At 32.0% G+C, this 22,375-nt stretch overlaps 2 protein-coding genes across 3 annotated transcripts in view; one reads left to right on the forward strand and one right to left on the reverse strand.

Moving 5' to 3' along the window:
* LOC111630167 (28S ribosomal protein S10, mitochondrial-like) overlaps window positions 1-22,375 on the forward strand; it is a 50,114-nt gene that overhangs the window by 15,769 nt on the left and 11,970 nt on the right. The window lies entirely within an intron of this gene.
* Window positions 2,550-21,813, reverse strand: LOC111630168 (glutaminyl-peptide cyclotransferase-like). The gene is made up of 7 exons (XM_023374223.1): window positions 21,632-21,813; window positions 17,548-17,691; window positions 17,219-17,479; window positions 13,671-13,835; window positions 9,043-9,142; window positions 8,838-8,960; window positions 2,550-4,972 (listed from the first exon to the last, which is right to left on the reverse strand). Exons 1-7 carry the CDS (start codon window positions 21,704-21,706, stop codon window positions 4,812-4,814), a joined length of 1,029 nt encoding a protein of 342 aa, XP_023229991.1. The 5' UTR covers window positions 21,707-21,813; the 3' UTR covers window positions 2,550-4,811.

The following is a 22,375-nucleotide window of genomic DNA, read 5'->3' on the forward strand; positions in this document are numbered from 1 at the left end:
TCCCTTTCTCAGAGGGAGATCGAGAAATCACCTTTCACACTTTCACTCTCCCAGTGGTCGTTCATCGCCTGTTCATTTTCTCCCTTGTTCCAATCTACAGGTAGCTAGCCAATTAATGAAATATCATAATTTTGTTGCACGAGAGAGAGTAATGAGAAGATCACAGAAAAGAGGAGATCCAAGTGAACATACCCACACACATCCTGTTTTGATCGATTTCTTAACAGATAAAACTGATCAAATATCTCTCCAATTTAACAATTATTACTAAGGTTGCAAAACAAATCATGACCTTAGTCACTACTGGCCATTAATTCAGTTTGTTTGACAACTGTTATCAATTTTATGAGGTAAAATGAGTAACAATACTGGATAGAAAGAGGTAATACATTTGTCGGAACGTTCGATTTCTGACAATTAACATAAACAACACCAGAACGCAAATCGAACTTGGACCACATTGCTTCAGAACTCCCCCTGATAGTTCCCCTGCGGGACTAGTATAAAAAGGGGCCGCACTCACACCTCAAGGTGATCGCTGAAAGGAAGCGCCTAGGCGGAAACTCTATTCGGACACCTCCTTATCTACCCTATCGAAGGACCTCTCTAGACTTGAATGCTGCAGTATAGAGGTAGTTGCTTAAAGCAGAGGTAAACTCTCTCTTTTAGAATAGTTTATAAACTGGACTAATGTCAACTCCGTTAAATAGAGAAATTTAATGGGAAGACAGACTACGAGAACTGTGTCGGCAGGTCCAGTTGATGTTTACCGTTGTTGTTGGGTTGTTAAATGTCACACTATTAAGGGATAATCAGGGAGTCTGTATTGTACCTTAAGCTTACGTATTCTTTTTGTAAAAGTTTTGTGTTTATTAAATATGTTATTCTTAAGTTTTAATACGAGTCATCCTTGAGTACAGCCGACACCTTATCACGACCTCGCTAACCCTCCCACTCGTTTACAACTTAAGCCATTCCCTAATGCGAAGCCGGTAAGAAGGGTCCAAGCTCACCACTCTATCCCCTCGGTTCTCACATATATAATTGAGATGGGTTGATGACAATATTAATAAGAGCAGAGCCCAAACGGTTAGGAGTCGAAAGTTGAAATTTGGTACACAGTTAGGGTACGTCAGTTAAGGTAACCTCTTCCTCTCCCCTGTGAGGGAGAGGGAGAGGACTAAAGATAATCCTGAAGAACTGGGCTTCTACTGTACTATTTTAATGCGTTTTTGTGGGAAATCAAACATATTTTTAAACCAATCTAAAAATTTCGCAATTAGTCTTGGAAGAGGGGGGATCTATTTCTTGCACCCGGTGAAAAGGGTAAGATCAGCTATATAACTACAAAGGTTATCTTACATAAGAATTTATCACACTAAGTAACTAATCTAACACATTTTAAAAATTCTTTATTCCTCTACTGTACACAATTTAAAGAATTTTTAAAATGCGTTAGATTGATCACTCAGTGTGATAAATCCTCATGTAAGATAACCTTTGTAAATATAAATCAAATAATATAATATAATATAGTAGAAAGGTAGTACAAAATAATCTAACAATGTTAACCTTTCCTGTTGTTATTTTTTGCTAGTATTATTAGTAAAATGCAGAAGGATGCGCAGTGTCGGTGGCAAGTGTGTCTCGTTAATATAAACCGACAATATAAAATTGAAAGTAAGAGTTGCTTTGGCCATAAAGAAAATAAACAAATAAATATTTTGAGTGTAGATCTGGCAAAAAACAGTGATATTTCCGATTTACATCAAGAGTGCGCAATGCATACGGGAGTCTTCTTGGTACCGGTACATGGTAAAATAGTTTAGATCTTTACAGATATGGTATAGCATTTTAACCCAGCTCTTGTAATTTATTTTATTTAAATTTTAAAATATATAAATTGTTCGTTTTCGAATGTTGTAAATTTATAATAGGTCTGCCATTAGAACTTAGTTCTTTTAATTAATTTTCTAACATACGTATTTTATAACCTGAGCCATACCTCTGAATGGGGTCAAAACATTTGTTTTTCATTAAAACACTCACTCCTACTCTATGCCCCTGTACAGTTATTGGTATCTTGGTTTTTATCAAAATTAACTTTAACAGAATGAAAACTTGGGAGAATTTTGATGGAGAGATCTCAGAGATTGGAGATAATTTTATAAATTTCTTCGTAGTAAATGTAGCATTTTACTGTCTTGCCGGATGCAGTGTCTGGAATTAAAGGATCTCTTCCATATAATTTAGCACCTTGCGTTTGGTGTAGCATAGTCTGTTAAGGTTCTTGCACTGTTAAAATCGATTTGATCAAGTATTCCAAGTTGATTTTTAAAGAAGAGGAGAAAGAAATGATTGATAATCTGGGATCCAGTCTGAGATAAAAGTGCAGATTACCTCCGGGACTATAAACTGAGAATGAGATGGTTCTTCTCCCTTCAGATTTTGTTGTACGTGGACCCCATAGAAGAGTGTGTGACTGCCTTATGGAATTTCGGATGGGAAGTCAGCAGAAAAATACACAACTCCCAAGTTGGTATTTTTTAAAATTACTCTGACTCTATGTCCCTGTAGGGTATCGGATATATTATTCCTTGCATCTTGGCTTTCAGTTGATCTTGGCACATTGGACCTTTTGGGTTTGGTGTTGGGTGACTTCTCTCCCATACAATCTACAATCTAGTGTAATCTATAGAGTAAATGGTATTTTATTTAAATTTATGTAAACTATATGCTTTCAATGACTTTTATTATTTTAAAAATGTTTATTTATAGATTTTACAGAATTACACCAACAGTTTTAGTACATTTTATAGTATTACATTAAATCCTTGAAATTCTAACGCTAAAGGTAAAGACACACTTTAGTTTTCTATCATTAAGTATTACTCAACAGTTAAAGTTTTATTTAATGTAAATATTTATAAATCGATTTGCTTTATCTGAAACTCAAAGTTGAACAGATTAATACATTTGATTTTAAGAAAATGCATGTAATTTTCTGTTTATTCTTAGTCTCTGTTCATCAAGAAAATGGAATGGATACATCAGAAGGATATATCACAAATTAGACAGAAGTTTAGCTTAAATTGATTGATTGCTACATAACTGCATATAACAATCATAGTAATTATACTGTATTAAGTACATGCAAACCAGGGTAATTACATTAGTGATTAGCATTCATTTCTTCTGTGCTCAGAAGAGCAGCCCGGTTGGCTAATTTAAGAATAGGATTAATAGCTTTATTAATCAGATGTACACAAGTGTAAATCTATGGATTAACCCATCTATTCATCATATGCAAAAGTATGAATACTGCATAAACTGAGACTCTACTGAACAAATTTATACACATACTAACTGAAGGATATTATTAGAGAATATAAAAATGATTTATAAACTTTGTATAAGGATTGGAAGAAAATCTAAAGTGGTAATTATAAAACTTTGTTACATATTCTTGCATAAATCCAGTTATTTTAACATTATCTCTGGCTTTCTCTAGGTTATATCTTTATTCTGAGCACTCTTCAAGTTTGCTGTTAATCCTTCCTCTTGAACAGTGGTGTACTCAAGATTTAATCTTGGGGAGCCAGGTTAAATGAATAAAAGAATTTTTAATGCAAAATCAATAAAATTTTCACTTTATGTGACTGCTAATTCATAAGTAATATTGAAATAGAACACACAACAAAATAAATAAAAAGAATCTTAATTACAAAAATATTTTTGGAAAATTTACTAGCATTTCTTTTCCTTCTACCAGGGAATCCTCTGGGTGCACCATTGCGCTTGAATGTCTAGTCTGCACTGTAAAATTTTCTCAATTTTCTTTCTATAGTTCTCATGCATACTCGTGGCATATTAATACAAATTCTATATACTTCACTTTTACATAGAATCTTTGCTCTTCTAGTTCCAGCTTTTTTAAAAATTAAAGCAATGCTTTTACACAATATCTGATAACTTCCTTCTACAATTGTAAATATCTATATAAAGATATTCCTATATATATCTATATAATGATCTACATAACTAGATACTCCATAAGATAATTATAGGATTTATTCTTACATATAAGTTTGACAATGATTATAGTGTTAAACCCATTATTTTCATATATGTAATGAGAATCTTATGCTTAACTTGCAATAAAATTGAACTAGAATACTAAAAGTATGATGTCAGATTTTATTACTTGGAGGAAACTGTAGAACATTCTCGTTTAATACCTCATTACAAAGATTCTAAAATAACATCATCATATACCTTAACAATGCATCAGTACTCATTCTTTTTATTATTAAAAGTTACATGAAAAATCTCACTAATATTTATTATATGTTTACTTAAATTCCATACTTAAATTATATACTGTCTATTGTGACCTCAATCATTTGATTTTAATGTACCATAAGTACATTTTGCATGTACAACGTAACTAGTGAGCTTTCATATTAATCTAATTGATAATTAATCTAATTTTATATCACAGTATATCAGAATAATATGCCAGCTTCTTTATAAGTACGGCCACGTGAAACCTATTTAAGGTTTTATGCATGTGTACAGAGTGGATATGGAAATTGTCAAAATGTACTATATGTAATGCCATAAAACCAATTTCTGCTTGGAAGAACCACAAATTTATGTTATAGATTCAGGGCTTGTGAACAATATAATAAGTATTATAATTACTTAGTTTTATATGGTCTATATTCATTTATCATCATATTTTTAGTAGAAGAATCTCTTAAAAGATTTTCTTTTTCTATTTCATTCATTTAAATTGGTAAGTCTTAATACTAAGATGCATCTTCATTTTTCAGTAAGTAATTAAAGATAAACAATTTCAGAATTTTGTTTAAATTGCTGATGGTTTGGTGGTGAAGGTGACTTCTGTCGTCGGAAGTCTTGTGCCAAACCAGAGGGAAATTAGGTGGAATGAGATGCAACACTGGAACACCTGAAAAGAACAAACTTGTTTTTAAGAAAATATATTATTATTAAAATATTGAAGAAATTAATGATTAAGTTACTATAATTCTACTTCATTTTTTCTACAAGAGTTTTGTTATTAATTGATATGCTATGGATTATTTTCCAGGCTTAAATTTTCCCATTAGTGTGGTCCAAAATATTATCCTGTGTAGATAAGGAATGGATGTATCTAGGATTTTTTGATAGTATGTGGTGCTAGGATCCTTTCGTTGGCATATTTGGTATGATCCTGTGACAGATTTATAAGAATCAGCTTGATCAATACTTAGAACAATTCAACTACATTAAAATCTGTTGCTGAAAGACATATATTTTAGCAACTGACCCAAACTATCAGGTTTTTGTATATGAAATAGGTTTACATCTCCCAATTGGCAATGAAACAGTCTTATTGTCTTGTATGATATGTCCAAAAACAGATAGTGGTGATTTGGTCTATATATGTCACACTAGTTTCATTCAGTGTCTTGTGAGTAGTGAGCAAATAGGCTTTTTAAGTTGAACGTATATATAAACTGATCAGACTGGTAAAGCCAATATTTGACACCAAATGTCTTTTTCCTCATATTCCTACATTTGAGCCCATCCTTCTTACTGGATTTCTTGCACATGTTATAGATAAAAACAGGAAGACCATGATTTAATGGTAAACAGTAAATTTCAGAAAACGTACAATTTTGTTTTTATTAATTTACTTTACAGACATGATGGTAGGATTTGCAATAGCCTAGGCCAAGGGTCGGCAACCTGTGGCTCGCGAGCCACATGCGGCTCTTTGGATGTGAAGCTGCGGCTCTTTAGTTCCATACGCAAATATTATTTACTTTATCAAAAAAAAACCATTTAAAAATCGTTCTGAATCGATTAACGAGGATTAGGTACTGATTCTATCTCTCGGCCACTTGTACTCGCTTTTCACCACACCCCTCCCCTGTGACACGCGTCGTCACTGTTGTCAATCCGTCGGAAGCTCTCGAATGACGCCGTTGTCGGATGTTTCTATTATTTAATTTGTTGTGAAAAACACTACTTATATATGAATAAATAGATATTTTTTTCTTATGAATAAATAGATTAGTTTTTTTTATCAAGAAACTTTATTTATGCAAGTACTATTTATTGTTGGCAAGAAAAAAATTTGTGGCTCTTTAAAAACTTTGAAATTTTGTAAATTGTAATTTTGGCTCTTCTGACTCAAAAGGTTGCCGACCCCTGGTTTAGGCTGCTGCTTTTTTGGCAGAATGTATTTTTTGCAGTGGGTTTATTTTCTGTAGAAAGTTGTAAAACTCTGCACTGCTGTTNCCGATGAATGGTATCAATATTATTTAAATTAATAATAATTAATTATATTATTATTTATTTTGGTAAATCCCCATACATGGTACCAGTACATTGTTTTTCCCTTTTCTTGCAGACATCTTACTTGATTACATAGCAAGGTGTGCATTGCCAAACAGATCAGATGCCAAAAATTTTATGTACAGCCTCATCTCTGTGTAACAATAACTAATGAATGGCATCAATTGTTTACTTACATATGTACGTTTCTAAAATAATCCAAAATTCTAGAGAGAGAATTCCCCAAGATTCCTTGAAATACAAGACTTTATTGGGAAATTCTACAGAACATTTTGGACATCCTAACAAAAACTGTCAGGGTAACATGGTGGGGTCAAAATACACAATTGTCCTGTAAAATATCGGATGTCTGGTCATTTACCATACAGCAAATCTGCATGATGTAATTATTTTTTGAGTTCAAACTGAGGCACAATGCATTCAACGTATCCAAAAATTAATATAGCAGAAGAAATAGTAGTACAATTGTATTTTCTGCATAAAATTTTTAGAACAATTCTGCAAATAGTCATTTGGCTGAAACAATGAGTAATTAACCCATTCAAGAAGTATTCAGAAAATGCATGCTGATCCAAAAATTTGATCTAAGGAAGATTAAAAGATTGGATAAATAGATACTATCAATACAAGTTGTAAGATAGAAACAACAGAAACTACCTGCATGTGAGCTATCCTGAAAATACAATACTACGAGAAAGCAATTCTTGTTGTAAGATGAAATGAAAACTGGATGCTGCTGTATCTTCATTAGAATAAAATCACTGAGCTGTTCAGTGATTTTATTCTAATGAAGATACCAAGTGTGGTTGGGGCAAAAGCTACATTTACATTTGTTGAATGTCATTACTGTATGTAAGTGTGCAGCTAGTGTAATCTCTTTCTTATTCCTTAACCTGTGAAATCATTAATACAGATCTTCACTGCAAAGAATTGTAATGAATTCATGCAAAAATATATAAAGAGAACCAGCAATGATCAATAGACAGGCTACTTTGTAATAATGCTCATATCAGACTTTTGAGGACTTGCACACAACCAAGTTTCATCAAGGCGGCATCCATACTCTTGTTAGTTGTTACAAAAGTGTCAATACATATCAAGAACATGCATAGGTGCTATCAGTCATTCTTTGGATTAAAGTGGTAAACCATTTTGCATGTGAGTAAATATACTTTGTTAAGTCAGCTATTCCATATACAAAAACCTGATACTTGCTTTGGGAAACCAAATCTTTTCATATATTAAAGCGTCCTGAAAACGTGCATTCAACAGAGTGAAACAGAACTCTTTGTTTTAAAAAATATAAATTTATAACAGGTTTAGTAGTGATTGTTTCCATTCATTTAAATTTTAAGTTGAAAACATTTCTTGTTCATTACAATTAGGTGTAGAATTGGTATTTACCATATGATGATAGAATTGCTGGATGATAAAAGTTTTTAATAACAATTAATCCATTTGTAAATTTATACAAAAAAGTACTGTTTAATGATCAGCTATGTTCCAAGAATATATGTCATTAAGTGATTTTTGTCATTAAGCAAACATCATAGTGTACATAATAAGCTATACCATATAATTTTATCTATTTGTACATGGCTAATTCATAGTAAAGTCATTATACACCCACATAATTGATGAACACAGATAGCTACAATTATGAATACAATTTACAGTTATAGTAAAGTGATTATGCACTACAAGACAAGACCACTTGGAGCACTTCTGATGGTAAAAGTTGGAAGATTGCACTCTTATCTTGAAAATGATGCGTGATATATTTTGAGTTTTTATATCATACGAGATTAGTGACAGCATTGATGGGAATAGAATACCAGCAAATTAGCATTTCATGCTTTCTATTCATGTATGCATGGTTTTTATACAACATCAGTCATGCTCTACAAGTTTATAACTAACTTTTTTCAGTATTGTATACATCATTTTTGAGATAGTGACACTAACTTTCAAATTTTACCACTAAGGGCACTGCAAGCTGTCTCCTGTTGTGTATTTTGAAGTCACCTTACTATAAGTATACATAACTATAGCTATCTGCATTTGTCAGTTACATGGGTACTGTACATAAGGATGTATATACTCTGCATGGACTACATGTAACACAATGATATGTCTAATGATATACACAACTATATATATCTATACATAGAAAAGATACAGGCAGCTGCAAATTTTCCTGCTGCATTATAATGTTATAGGACCTCTAACATTATATGGAGCTTTCCTGTAAATGAAAGGTTTCCGTCAGTGATAGAAGTTAGTTGTGGATTTGCACTTCAACAATGGGCTGGCCACATGGAGTTTTCTGGATTTTATTCATATTACTATCACCTAAACAGTGAGTTCCCAAAGAAAGTCCTCCCTGGAAGCATTCCCCTCAACTGATTGCCCATGTATTGCGTTGCTGTATATGAATAAACCAAACCTGTAAATTAAATTCAATGACTGACCTTTTTGAAGAAAAGGCAAATGGTCATCTTGTATTACACTTAGAAAGCACTCCTTTCCAAAATATTTTGTATACTCATTTGGATCATCTTTCTCTAAAACATTTAGTTGGTTTAATTGCTTTTCTGTAAATAGAAAACCATTATTTATAGCAGTATATGATATGATTAAATTAAAAAATGATGGTATATGTTTGCTATTACTTACCAATGGAAACTAATTGCAGATAAATATTGTGTGTGTTCCAAAACATGCTGCAAAATTCCATCTGTTTTGAGCCAATTAGATCCAATAAAATAAATAAATCCTTAAAAAAATAAAGAAAATATCATAAGTTTGAATAATTTATAATACATATTAAAAATTAATAAAGAGAAAAATTTGAGAGAAAATAGCACAAAAATCTAGACATTTTCATGGACGATGCGAAGATGGATGTCAGCCCAATCTAAAATCTCCTTGCGACCTATCTGCTCAGCCCAAAGTAATTTATTCAAGTCCATACATTCTCATTAAACTTTGTGATCACATATCTTACAAAAAAATCAATTGCTATATTTAAAAAAATGAATTTGTTTGATGATCAAATGTGCAGATAACACCCGCTCCACTAAAACAGTGTTCTGCCTATCTACACCCTTTCAAAATGAAAATTCTAGCGCCATTATTATCTATGATTAGTTTTTTTACTTCATAAGAAAATGCACTTACTATTATAGTAAACAACTAAATAATGATATAGGTATCTCAAAAGGCAATATAGCTACTCAAATAATCTTGACAGAACTTTACCATTGCTGGACTTTGAATCTAGTTGATCCAAAATTTTCTGAGAGTCCATGTAAAACATGGCACTAAGTAAGGAGGAACAAATTCAAGTTATTTTGATGGTGGGGACTTGTAGTGAGTAAGAAGTTGCTGAAGAGTAACAGGATGCACCTAGATCACTGTAAATGATTGGTGGAAGTCTGAATGAAGCCTAATAAACTTTTCAGCAACTTCATGCTGACTGTGGGTTCGCATCACCAAAATAATTTAAATTTATTTCTTCTTATTTCAGTAACATACTTTACCTGTAAAAGAATAGACAAAGATTAACATAACTACAGTAAGACCCCGCTTAATGCTGCCTCACTTAACGTTGATTCGATATAACGCCATCTGCTCAAAACCTAAAAAAAAAGCTCAAAATTTACGCCAATTTAAATTATCATGGTATTTTATTGATTTGTACATAACACTATTATTTACGAACACAAACCAATCAGAAAAAAGATGTACTTTCTTTAAAGCTGTTTGTTTGGTGCAATTTTGGAAAAAATATAACATCATGGTTGCCATAGGCAATATCGGCTTTGCTTGGCCGATTACCTGATCAACTGATTTAACTGATAAATGCATGAATAAAGTGTGGAAGAAGTTATGGCTGAAGGTATCCAAGAATTCTCAATGAGAAGAGCCTATCATTGTACTGTTAGGTTGATTAAAACTCACCCTAATCGATACAGCAGGACTACATGATATAGATGAACAGGATATTGAGGAGTTATTGCAGGTTTCTGGTAAAAGTCTTATCAACGATGATCTTCAAGAACTGGCAGAACAAGGAATCTATGCAGAACTTCGTTTTCAGAATTTTCAGAATCACTATTCTGAAAATGAAGAACCCAAAAAATTACTCTACAGATTTCCTTAGTAAAAGTTTGGTAACTATAACCAAAATCATTGATCAAATTGTAGCGAATGATCTAGATTTTGAAAGGCGTGAAAAAGCAAAACGAGGTGTTTTGGATGAGATCTTCTGCTACTGACATTTGCTTAAAGAAAGAAAAAAGTGACAAATGAAACTTCACAACTTTATTGCAAAAAAAGACAAGATTTTCAGAAAAGTCAGGACCTAATATAGAAAAAATGAACTAATTAACATATTATATAATATAAAATACAGTAATACTCCGAACTTATGCGATAGGTGGGACTGAGCGATAACCGCGTAAGTTGAATTCGTGTAAGTTGGGGTATACTTTCACAATTTGTGTAAAATTCAAGTCAGATGTATGTAAGCTAATAAATGTTCTCATTAATCTTATCTTGTCTTTTGATTCATTCACGGTTACAAGAAATCACAACATAGAGTCTCTCAAGTCTCCGTAGATATAACAAACACAGAAATAAATAACACAAAATAAATTATAGCTATGTGCCGATTCTGCCCGACACATCCAAACATGTAAGCTGAACAATAGTGTGGGGGGAGTGAGTAATCAAGAGTTGTGTGGCGCTCAAACAAAAGACGAATCGATGAGATTTGAAAATCGCGTAACTCCAGGTTCGTGTAATAAGTTCGAGTAATGTAAGTTGAGGTATTACTGTAATATATACATTTCTGTGTGCATATGTTTATGGTGTTATTTAACATATACTATTATACAAATTAATATAAAAATATCTTAAAATTAAAGTAAAATTTTTTTGGCTGCATGTTTTCCTATCCCTATTTACTCTATGTTAAAATGGCCTTGTTTAACACTGTTTCGTTCAGCGCTTTGTCGTTTAAGGATGCATCCCCACGTTAAGCGGGGTCTTACTGTACTTTGTATATTGCATATCTTAAATCTGGAACCAGTGTGTCCCATATTTAATTACTCTTAGTTTGCTGACTCATTATAGGTGGGGCCCATTACTAATGAAGCTAAAAGCCATAACATATCAAGTTTGTGTGCCAACAAAGTCATTAATAAAATATCAACTATTTTTTCTATAAGACATTTTAAATTAACCCAATTTATCCAATATGGAGTTAATAATGTTTATTACTAAGATATTGCTGTGTTACAAATTCTGTTTTCTATTACTGACTGACTGCTTGTTAATTAGGCTTTGTGCTCCCCCAAAAATAAATAAATCCTGTAACTAAAGTCCATTCTCAAATTCAGTGCAGGAAACTTGAAAATTTCTTTCCTAATTTGTCTTACAATAAATTTTGAGTGAATATAAGATTTGTCGCATAGAATAATAAACAAATTTTTGCTGAATCAGTTTGTAATGCCTTATCTATTTCTATATTTCTATTGAGAGCCCAGATACTCGTAGCTTCCTAACAGTGCATTACATAAACATGGGTTCAAGAGTGCCAGGCTGGATTTTACATGAGCAATAAGTAATGAAAAATTGTTAATAAATCAAAAATTTGAAATAATTACTATAAGTAATTACTATATTACTTAAATAACAAAAAATCCATTTATTCTTCTAAGCCTGAATATATACAATAACAAAATAAAGTTAGCAAAAATTTAAAATATACTAAAAGGATATTTTATCAAATCCATACAACCAATGTATATATATATATATATATATATACATACATGTACAAGAACTTTTCCCAATACTTGGGGGATGCTATAATTTAATTTATATCTTAGAATTACCTCTGCAAAACTGACAAGCAAAAATATGAAATTGAAATCTATTGAAAATTCAGAAAGAGACCTTATTAATTAACTTTGCCTAACCGTGACCAAGAAACTTCTTTGTCGTCAATGGATCTTGAAAGCCTTGCTTTAACCCCGCTCGACCCTTAGCATCACCTTGTTCAATCTTGAGCTTCACCTCCTTCTTATAGTACGGTTTTGGTGATGTTACATGATTAAGCCAACTTGATCCTATTTACATGCATAATTCTAGTAATCTTTTTTTCAGTCGTGTCATTGTCCTTATATTTAATCTTTTATAGTACTTGATTATATGCTGTTCTCTCAATTGGTAGTGTGTTCTTGGAACCTAGCATAAAATTGCTGTTGAGAACATATCACACAGGAACACTCCTCTTGATGGAGAAAGCAGATTTTTATTTTCTATAATTTACAAAGGATATGCTTTTCAGGTCTTATGCTCCTCTTCAGTTCTTATTATACAGTCGACCCCCTATAACACTGTTTATTATTCTGTTTTATATGAATTCCATGTTGTACAAGTCACTTAGATTTTGCAAATACGTCTGCCAGACTGTGAACAGCTCACATATTTGTAAAATCTAAGTGACTCGTACAACATGGAATTCATATAAAACGGAATAATCAACAGTGTTATAGGGGGGTCGACTGTATATAATGGTAAAACTAAAAATATAATTATAGTGACTACTGGAATAACTAATTGTTAAAATAATGGAATAGAACAAGTAAAACAAAATTAACATTAAAGTAAAGTTAAAATGCAGATAAAATTAACCAATAAAGGGAGTAAAAATATAAAAATTTTAACACCAGTAAAAACTGGTTAAAAACAAGGTAAAAAGGCTTTTACTGTACATTTATCAGGCTTATAAAAATCCACTTTTTCGTCAAGAGGTGTGTTCCTGTGTGATATATTCTCAATAGCAATTTTATGTAGGTTCCACGAAACATACAACTAATGTTATATAATTTTTTGTTGCCTTTTTATGACAATTTGGAGCAGGAGATCATTCTTTTAACTTTCTGCGGAAGCCTTTCCCGAGTTGTCGTTTCCAGGTTTGATGACGTAATTGGTTGCTGCCAGCAGTTGTTGTAGTAAGGTGAGTTTTAGTTTTAGAGTTTTGTCTGGATGAGGTGCGGTAGTCTATCCTTAATGAAATAAAATGCCCCAAAATAAACAGAACAACAAACTAAAAATAATCCCCAAACAAAGATAACATTGTTTGGAATTGACTCCTTACGAGTTTAGTGTTTTTATATTGAAATTTAGTAACCATGTTATGATGATGAGGCTGGATAAATGTGATAATTTCAGGATTTTTGATTATGGTTCAATAAATAATGCATAATTTATTAAATACATAATTTACTTACAATCTTCTTAATTTCTGTTTGTTGATCAGGGCATGCTCTGGTGTCAGTTTGTAAGGACCATTTTCCTGCCAAATGTCGGGAACCGTACAGACTATCATTTTCTCTCCACTTCTTGAAGGCCTCTTCTCCATCAAAGAAGATTAATTGAATGGTTAATCCATCATTCTGGAATATTAAATATAAAATATACTAACAACAGACATACAGATCAGTGTACAATTATATTTTACAATTAAATACCTATTGACTAATAAACAGACATTTGTTCACTGGTTATGGTTCACATTTCAACACTATATTGCCACGTGGAGTTTCTGAATTTTCTTCGCATGCATAATACCTAAATAGAGACCAGTTTCCTGTAGAAAGGTTTCCTCCTGGAAGGCAACCCTTGGTAGATCACTACATATTGCATTGTTTTATCCTATCAGTTTATCTATCAAGGCAATCATACATAGGAAGATGGAAAAAGGAAACACAGGATCTCAAGAAGAGACATGATATTAGGGCTCGTGGTGGAATTTTCACACATCAAAATTTGTCAGGGAATCCATAATTCTCATAGCATTCTGAATTTCGTAGTTTGGATGTATTATATAGTTTGTATAGCTTTTTAAAAATTGCCGATTTATGCTGATCTTGAAATTGCATTTTCTTTCATTCTTTTAATCTTTTCATAATTAATTTTAAAAAAGACAACCAATTTTCAATTAAGAAGCTAACAAAAACAGAAATTATTTAAATTAAAAGAAAAAAAAAAGCATTACAATCACTAACAAAACTAAAAATTCAGCTTTCATTTCTGTACAGTCATTCTGGTTTTAAAAAATAGCATTAATTAAAGAATCAAAATTAATATACAGAAGAATAAAAAAATAGTTTGCTTCAGTTATAAATACAGCTTAAAACTGCTTTATTGGGATTCAATATATGCATGAATATTCAAAAATTATAGTAAGAATTTGATCTTAGCACTTTTGATCTCTAATGTTGTACCCAGGTAGATAACCTCCAAAGATGGCATAATATGCAAAGCAGCGCACGCATGGATCTAGACTCATGTTATACGTATGATGGAGGATAGTGATAGTTGTTTAACCACTCATACAATGTGACACATACATTGGGCAGGCCAAGAGTGGGAGTATTGCATATATCCAAGATATTAATAAGAAGAGACTCCCATATAAAAATGAATTTGCGATTTTTGCAGCTCTTGAGCATACTTGTTTGGGACCATAGTGGGCTGTAACCCTGTTCAAGTACCTTTTCTGTAAGTTTTGTAGTGTACCTTCCCTTCACAACATCCTCTTTGTGTTCTGCTAGGTGGCTAGCTAGCATTTTTGTTGTGGCCCTAATGTATCTTGTGTTTACTCCCATAGCAAGATTCTCCAGTGGTACAGCATAGACCCCTGACTTCTCAAGAATAGAAAACTTGTTAAGCTAAGTTCACTTTGGCATATGAATTGCTACAAAGTGGATATGAACTACCAGTTCATCACTTTCAGCAAGTGTTGAGCCAGTTTGTTAGGATTTGAGAATATCTCAACTTTTTCGAAACTTCTGTTCCTTCAACCAATCAATTTTTCATAACTAGTATTTGAAATCTTTTTAACTAATATTATGAGGAAATATTTTGTTTTGGTCAGTGTTCGTTTCATTCATTTGTAGTAATTTGTATGAGTGTAAACTGAGCTTTAGGATCCAAAAGTACTAGGAAAATGGATTTTTTACACTAACTTGTAATTGTTTATGTTCATATCTAGATTCCAGTTTCAACTTGAAATTCAAAAATTGTGATTTTATATATGTTTAGATAAATTTTTTATTTTTAAATGCTAACTTTCTGAAAAATTAGACATTGTTAGAATCTAAGTATATAATTTCAAAATTAAAATAATTAAGATTCCAAGAAAACTAATTATAGTTTCTATTTTTAATTATTGTAGTGTTTTTATTATACTGTAATAACTAATTTTATCATTTTCTCATTACTCATCATTATTTTCTTTATTAGTTTTACTTCTTCAATAATTAGTTTTATAAAATATAATTGCTATTGTTATTTGTCCTTTACAATTACAGATTTTTTCCTTTTATTATTTGACAAGTTTTATTATATAAATCTCTTTTTTAACATATTTAAAATTTTGTGAATATAAGAATAATATTCTGTATATAATAAAAAATAGCTTAATTCATGCAAGAACATCTCATAATAGTGTTTACATACTTGTGTAAATATTCACAATCATGTTCATTTATATATGAGCTGGTATGAGCTATATTTATATATGTAAACACCTTGGAATGTACTGTACCTAGAGCACTGTAGAACATGATACATCAAGGAGCTGATATAAATGTACTAATGTATATCACATACCATACATATATACATATACATATGATGCAAGTACTTTACAATGGTGATGTTACTTCTATGTGTATAGCAACCCACAAAATTTCAAATTTAATTTTACTTGCCAAAATAGCTTTACTATTTGCGCAAACCATCTTTTTTTCGTCGTGTTGTAATACATAACTTGGATACCTATAAGCCAATAAGTAGTGGTGTGTTATCAATGCTATTTACATGAAGGAAAACAAATGAAACCTTGCTAGCTGCTTTGTTGTGCCATATGTTTGTGCTTACTTGGTTTTACCAATGTTTCAGTATACCTTATCCTTTAGCTGCTGAAATACCATGTGTCAATTGCTGGAACATAGTTGGAATTTTTCAAGAATGTTCCATTCACTGCAATTATCATTTAATCCTGCAAAGTTTTGGTCTGAAGGTAACTCTGGCATTCTGTAACAACTGAACCCATTTCAGAGCAGGCTTTGCTAACATTAAGAATTGAGCAATAGTTGACAACAGGAAGCAAAGTTGGAAATTTGGATGGCTGATCATTCATCTTTAGTATAACCTGATTAAGTGTCTACAGAAAATATTGGCTGAACAGATAGATAACAAGAGATTTTTTGTGTTTATCTTACAATTGCTTGTCTACAGAAAATCAGGAAGTCTTGATTTCATCATTTTCATAATACAAAATGTCTTATTTAGCAAGTCTACCTTTTGTAGGTCATGCCGAACTATCAAAAAGCTTGTAGACGTTACTGTGTTGCATGAAATGGTTTCTAGTTTTTTACCTAAGTATTTTTCAAAATACTGAAATAGTTTGTGTTCATAAAGTTGCTGGTCCATTTTTTTCACACCTTGCAGCAAGATTGCAACAGGTGCTAATGTCCATCTGTTTCATCATAATACATGATCTACAGATACAATAGTTAATACATGATTTAGTATGAGCAAATGGACAAAGCATTTAATATTCAACTGGCAAAATTATGATAGGATTTCCATATTTGTGGTCCCCAAATTTTGTAAAATTGTTGATCAATCATTTGAAAAAAGTAGTTTACTGGAATGGCAACTTCCTTGCCATTCTGGCTTTTTTATTCATTATTGGCAAGCAGGAGAGTTGAAATTTTGTGAATTGTTAGTGAAAGTTCTCATTTCATCCAGGTGTTTCTACACTTACCTGATTAAAATACTTCAACTGATCATTCAACGCCCATGCCAAATATATAATGATGGAACATGGTACTGCAGAATCTATGGCACCTACAAATCCTGGTATATCTTTAGAATCATAATGGCAAGCCAGGACCAATCTCCTACAAGAATTAGGATTTAGTGTGGCAACAATATTGGTGAAGGTACGAATTCCATTAGGTGTATTGCTGTCAAAAGAATCATGTTGCACATCCCATTCCAAATCCTTCATCATATTGGTGATGAACTGAAAGAATTGACAATAAGTAAACCTAATATGTAGTTTGGTTGTAGGATGTTGAGGATACTACTAACCTTCCTGACTCGTTCATTTCCTATGGTTCCCGGCACTCTTGGTTGAAGTATGTTGTCAAGGGTGCTATTGAAGAATTCATGATCTGTGTTGTCCATTGCTGTGATGGTTAGAACAACATTTGTCCACTCATCAATGGCCCTTTGCTAGAAGAAGAATATAAAAATGTACAAAAAAAAGGGTTAGATTTAAATCAAAGTTATTCAGTAAAATATAGTTTAACACTACATTTAATGCTATTTTGCAGAATAATGTAAAAAAGTATAAAATTAATGATCATAAAGAAAACAAATTATAGTATTTTAGATGTTTTTATCCATAAACCACCAAACACTGGTGTGCAAACTCGCTGCATTCACTCATCGAGGGCTCTCTCTCCTCCTCCACCTCCTCTTGGGCTTGGGAGTCAGTCATGGGTCACACCTCATCAATGTTATAGCCAGTAGACTTTTCAGAGTTTTCTTCGTGTGTGTAGCACCTAAATAGGAACCAGTTTCCAAGAAAAAGTCCTCCGAAGAGGCACCTCTCTTTGTCAGATTGTCCATACATTTCCTTATCCCATCAAATCCTACAATCTGACTGTTAAAACTGAAAAGCTTTATAAGTGTCAAATAAAACTTAAGGAAAGGTTCATACCTTAACAGGATAAATGTTAGTAAAAGTTTACATAAAAATGCTTTTATTTATGTAACTTTTATATTTTTATGTAATTTAATTTTTATGTTAAAATCAATCCTCAAAAGTAAAGAACAAGTCCAAGTGCTACAAGAAGGTAATTTTTTGTATTTATACTTAAAATAATTAGATTTAGTCTGAATATCTATATATATTTATTTATCTTGATAAAATTGTGTCAGAATACATTTAACTTTGTTTGTTTAGTCAGCCATACTCCACAGTAATTCACTTGATACACAAAGATGTTGAAACAGCAGATGACCTACTTTATGAGGAGTAAAAAAAATACAGTAAATTCCATTTAAAATTTGTGAGTTTTAAGAAAATGTTTTTAAAATTAGTAAAAATTTTTGTAAAAAAAAAAACTCTTTAATTAAAGCTTTAGGAGGTAATTGTAGAAAATTAACATAGGCAGTCCTCTGCAAAATCAAGTAAGATGTCAAGCTTGAAAACTTTTAGTAATCATAAATTAGCTCAATGTTGATTGGTTAAAAGCTTTTCTTTGAAAAAGTTTTTAAAATATAAGCCAATGAACTGCTTCTAAAAATCTTTTACGTCACAGATGATCATCTAATATTCATTACAGTAGAAAATGTAACAATTTAAAAGTAACATTCAAGATTATTGATCAATGAAGCAAATCAGGTGTAACTATTTACATGTAGCATGTCTAATGTATCAGTTACATCCGTTTTCATGTTTCCCAGGTACATGATACGTGTGTGTGAGGCCGACTAGGAATGGCACAAACATCTAGAACAAGAGGAATACCAGGATCTTAGTTACTCTATACAAAACAAAGTTGTATAGGCTAAATCAGAAGTCTTTCCAGAGACAGTAAAATCAGTATACGGGTAGAGACTACACAATATAATCAGGATAACACAGTAACGGTACAGTCTCATTAGACTAATTGAATTATGCCAATTTTACAATTACTAAAGGCCGTCTAACTGCGTAACCAGCAATCAATACATTCATATAAAGAACTTAGTACAGTGTACGTAATACAGTAAATCATTTCTTTCGCACACCTCCTCGAGTATTTAAATTCTTTTCCTCATCTTTAACTTGTAAATAAGTAATTTAAACTCTCTTCTAGAAGAAGAAGAAAAAAAGAAATTACAGACAGCAGCAACACGAGACCTTCACCGAGGTGTGTAAATTCACAGGAAATTTATTAGATTACGAAGATAAAGTAATAGTTACATCCCGCTCATTGATTCGTTTAATGAATACTTCTATATATAGAAAGCTGTTACCATAGCGATTATCGTATTGACGAGAGGTGACGGGTTACTCACCGTAATTAAAATCTTTCAAAGTAAATTGACTTCATAATTTATACAAAAATTTAATTAGTTAAATCCTCGGTTTCAATTAGATTACTTTGAATTTAATCTTTTTGGGGGAGGGAGGGTGCCAAACACCCAAACACTGCAAAGGGAGGAAATTAAGTATTAAAAAGTCGTTAATTAATTAATTATAAAGGCGTTTAAGCGATTGGAAAAAGTTTTAGGGAAATCTGGCGTAAACAAATCGAATATTAGTGCGCCCGAAATGTCAGTTAACCGGCTTTTGAGAAAGCCCATCGAGCCGGTTATCAGAATTTCGGCCCACTCTGTGTAAAAAGTAATAATAATAATACGCTGTTCTATTGTTTTTATAGTTCGAAAAGCATAGAAATTGAGCAAAAAAAAAAGGGTGGCCCAAAAGACAGGTAACTAGATTAGTAAACAGTTTAGTCGGTTAACTGATTTTTGGGCCAGCCACATTATTATTTTAAAAATATAGTCTATAGTTTCATAAATGATTAATTATTAGATTTAGAAAACAAATTCAGGCTGGCCCAAAATTCACTTAACAGGGATACAACATGACTACATTTTAAATAATTTCGTTTACGTAATTTCCAACATTACTAATCAATGAGGGTGGCCGAAAAGTCGGTTAACTGTCGTACGGAGAAACCAATGTAATCGGTTAACTGATTTTTGGCCCACTCCATATATATCGGTTAACTGATTTGGCCTATATATATAAATATCTTGTTTACGTTATTCCTATAATTGGAAATATTGATCGTGCCACGAACTAAAATTCGATTTTGTACTCTTCCAATGAAGAAAATTGAAGTACTGTAGTTCTTTTCAGTTTTCTAATGGTTCTGTTTTTTTAAGATGGCTGATCTTTTTGTTTATTTCGTCTGATAAATCGTAGAACACGGGTTAAATTCATCTAGGCCTACAGACATACAGACGGATTTAATTAATCCTTCAGCCACCTTGGTACGGGTTAAACTGCAATTAATCCCTGTTAGATTCTTGTGTTCGTAGAATTGTTAACAGCAAATTTAACATATTGTTAAGGAGTTTTAAAGGTGTAACATCGCTTAAAAATCTCAAAAATTAGGTTAAGGGAGTGGATACAAAGTAGAATAATGTTTGTATTCATTTAGAAGAAAGTAAATCGTGAAGGACAGAAACCGAACCCACACCCATATTGAATGTTTTAATGTAGTAACAGGATCGTATATATATATATTTATATTCCACTTTCTCTATGTAATTTAAGCTATATTCTATTAAAAATCTTTGGTAGATTTGAGTAAACTTGTACGGGAACCGAACCCACGCTCTTTATGTTATTTATTTAATGACTATTGGATAGTTAACGTAGAATCCTTATGCTAACATATGCGCTTAATAGTTTCAATACGAAATTGAAAGTCGCGGGTTCGGACCCTTCTAGTCGCAGAAACGTACGTTTAATAGAGATAATGATTATGGCACGTATATTTTCGTTGTAAAGTATTAAAAATGACTGGAAATTTTACAAGAAAAATGAAAATATATACCTAATTAACCAGGACATCACCACAGAAACCGAACCCTACACCCTTTCGTAACAAACTGAATGAGTTAAACTAGTTACGGGGTTACATTTACTTAGAGAATGCCCTATGTAAGGATACTGGTGTGTATTCGTGAAATAAAGTCTACAATGTGTCTACCTATAGAAAGAAGAAGTAAATTGTGAACTTAGGTGGGTAACGAACCCACTCCTTTTATTTAATGATCACAGGGTGGAGTTAATAAACGAATGTCTATCACGCTAACATAAATACTTAATGATTTCTATACGTAGAATCATTAGAATCGAACGTCATTGGTGGGGGTTCGGACCCTTTCCAGTGCGTAATAACGTACGTTTTACTAACATATCGATTATGGCACGTATCTTTTGGTTAAAAAAAATAAAAATAACTCCAAAAAATTAAAAATGTACTCAATTAGTATAAATACTTAGTAATTTCATACATTAAAAGTCCATCTTTTGAAAACACACAGCTTCATTATAAATTAATTATAATTTAAAAAAAAATAATCATTAAATAATAGTAATTACCCATTTTTTGGAGTCTTTTTTAGCACATTCCGTACCATAGAATATAATTAAAATAATGGTAAATATCTTCATCATCACGTTAAAAAAAAAAGTATTGTTTAGTAGAAGTTAAACGTCACAAAACTCGTCTTTCCACCTTCCGCTTCTCACGCTTCTACAAACAAAACTGCAGCACGATTGGTGGAAAATATCGACCAATCGCAACCGTCATAAGGTGGGATACTTAACTCGCTACCCACCCCCCCGAACCTCACTCAAAAAGAAAAGCTCCCAATAGAAGCTCTCTATACGTAATTTACATAATTTTTAATTGTAGGATACGTCACACGGCATCTGTTATACTGTTGATAACACCGATTGTGTGTTTGTGTGTGTGTGTATTTTTTTATATACCAAAAATTTAGTGTAAATAATGCGTGGGAGGAATCGATGATGCCAAAGTGGAGCCAATCGATAATTCATTCAGGACGACTACTGAATGAATTATTGAACAGTGCACTTGTATGTCGTCACGTGTAAACCAATTTATAATTGTATACACGCTGTTACTGCTGATCTCCTCGTAAATTATGTTAGATAAATAGGGTGATGAGGTATAAAAATAACTGTTTTTGTGTTTTTTTTTAATACCTTCAAGTTTATTGTTTGATTTTTTCCCCTACTTTTAATTAATTTTTAGAGAATTTTTTGGCAGTTTTTATCCCACATTTTGAGCATTTTTATCAGAATTTTTGAGCGCTTTTA

This window comes from Centruroides sculpturatus, unplaced genomic scaffold (genome assembly GCF_000671375.1).
Source record: "Centruroides sculpturatus isolate CEXI.00-Female unplaced genomic scaffold, Cexi_2.0 scaffold521, whole genome shotgun sequence".
NCBI lineage: Eukaryota > Metazoa > Arthropoda > Arachnida > Scorpiones > Buthidae > Centruroides > Centruroides sculpturatus.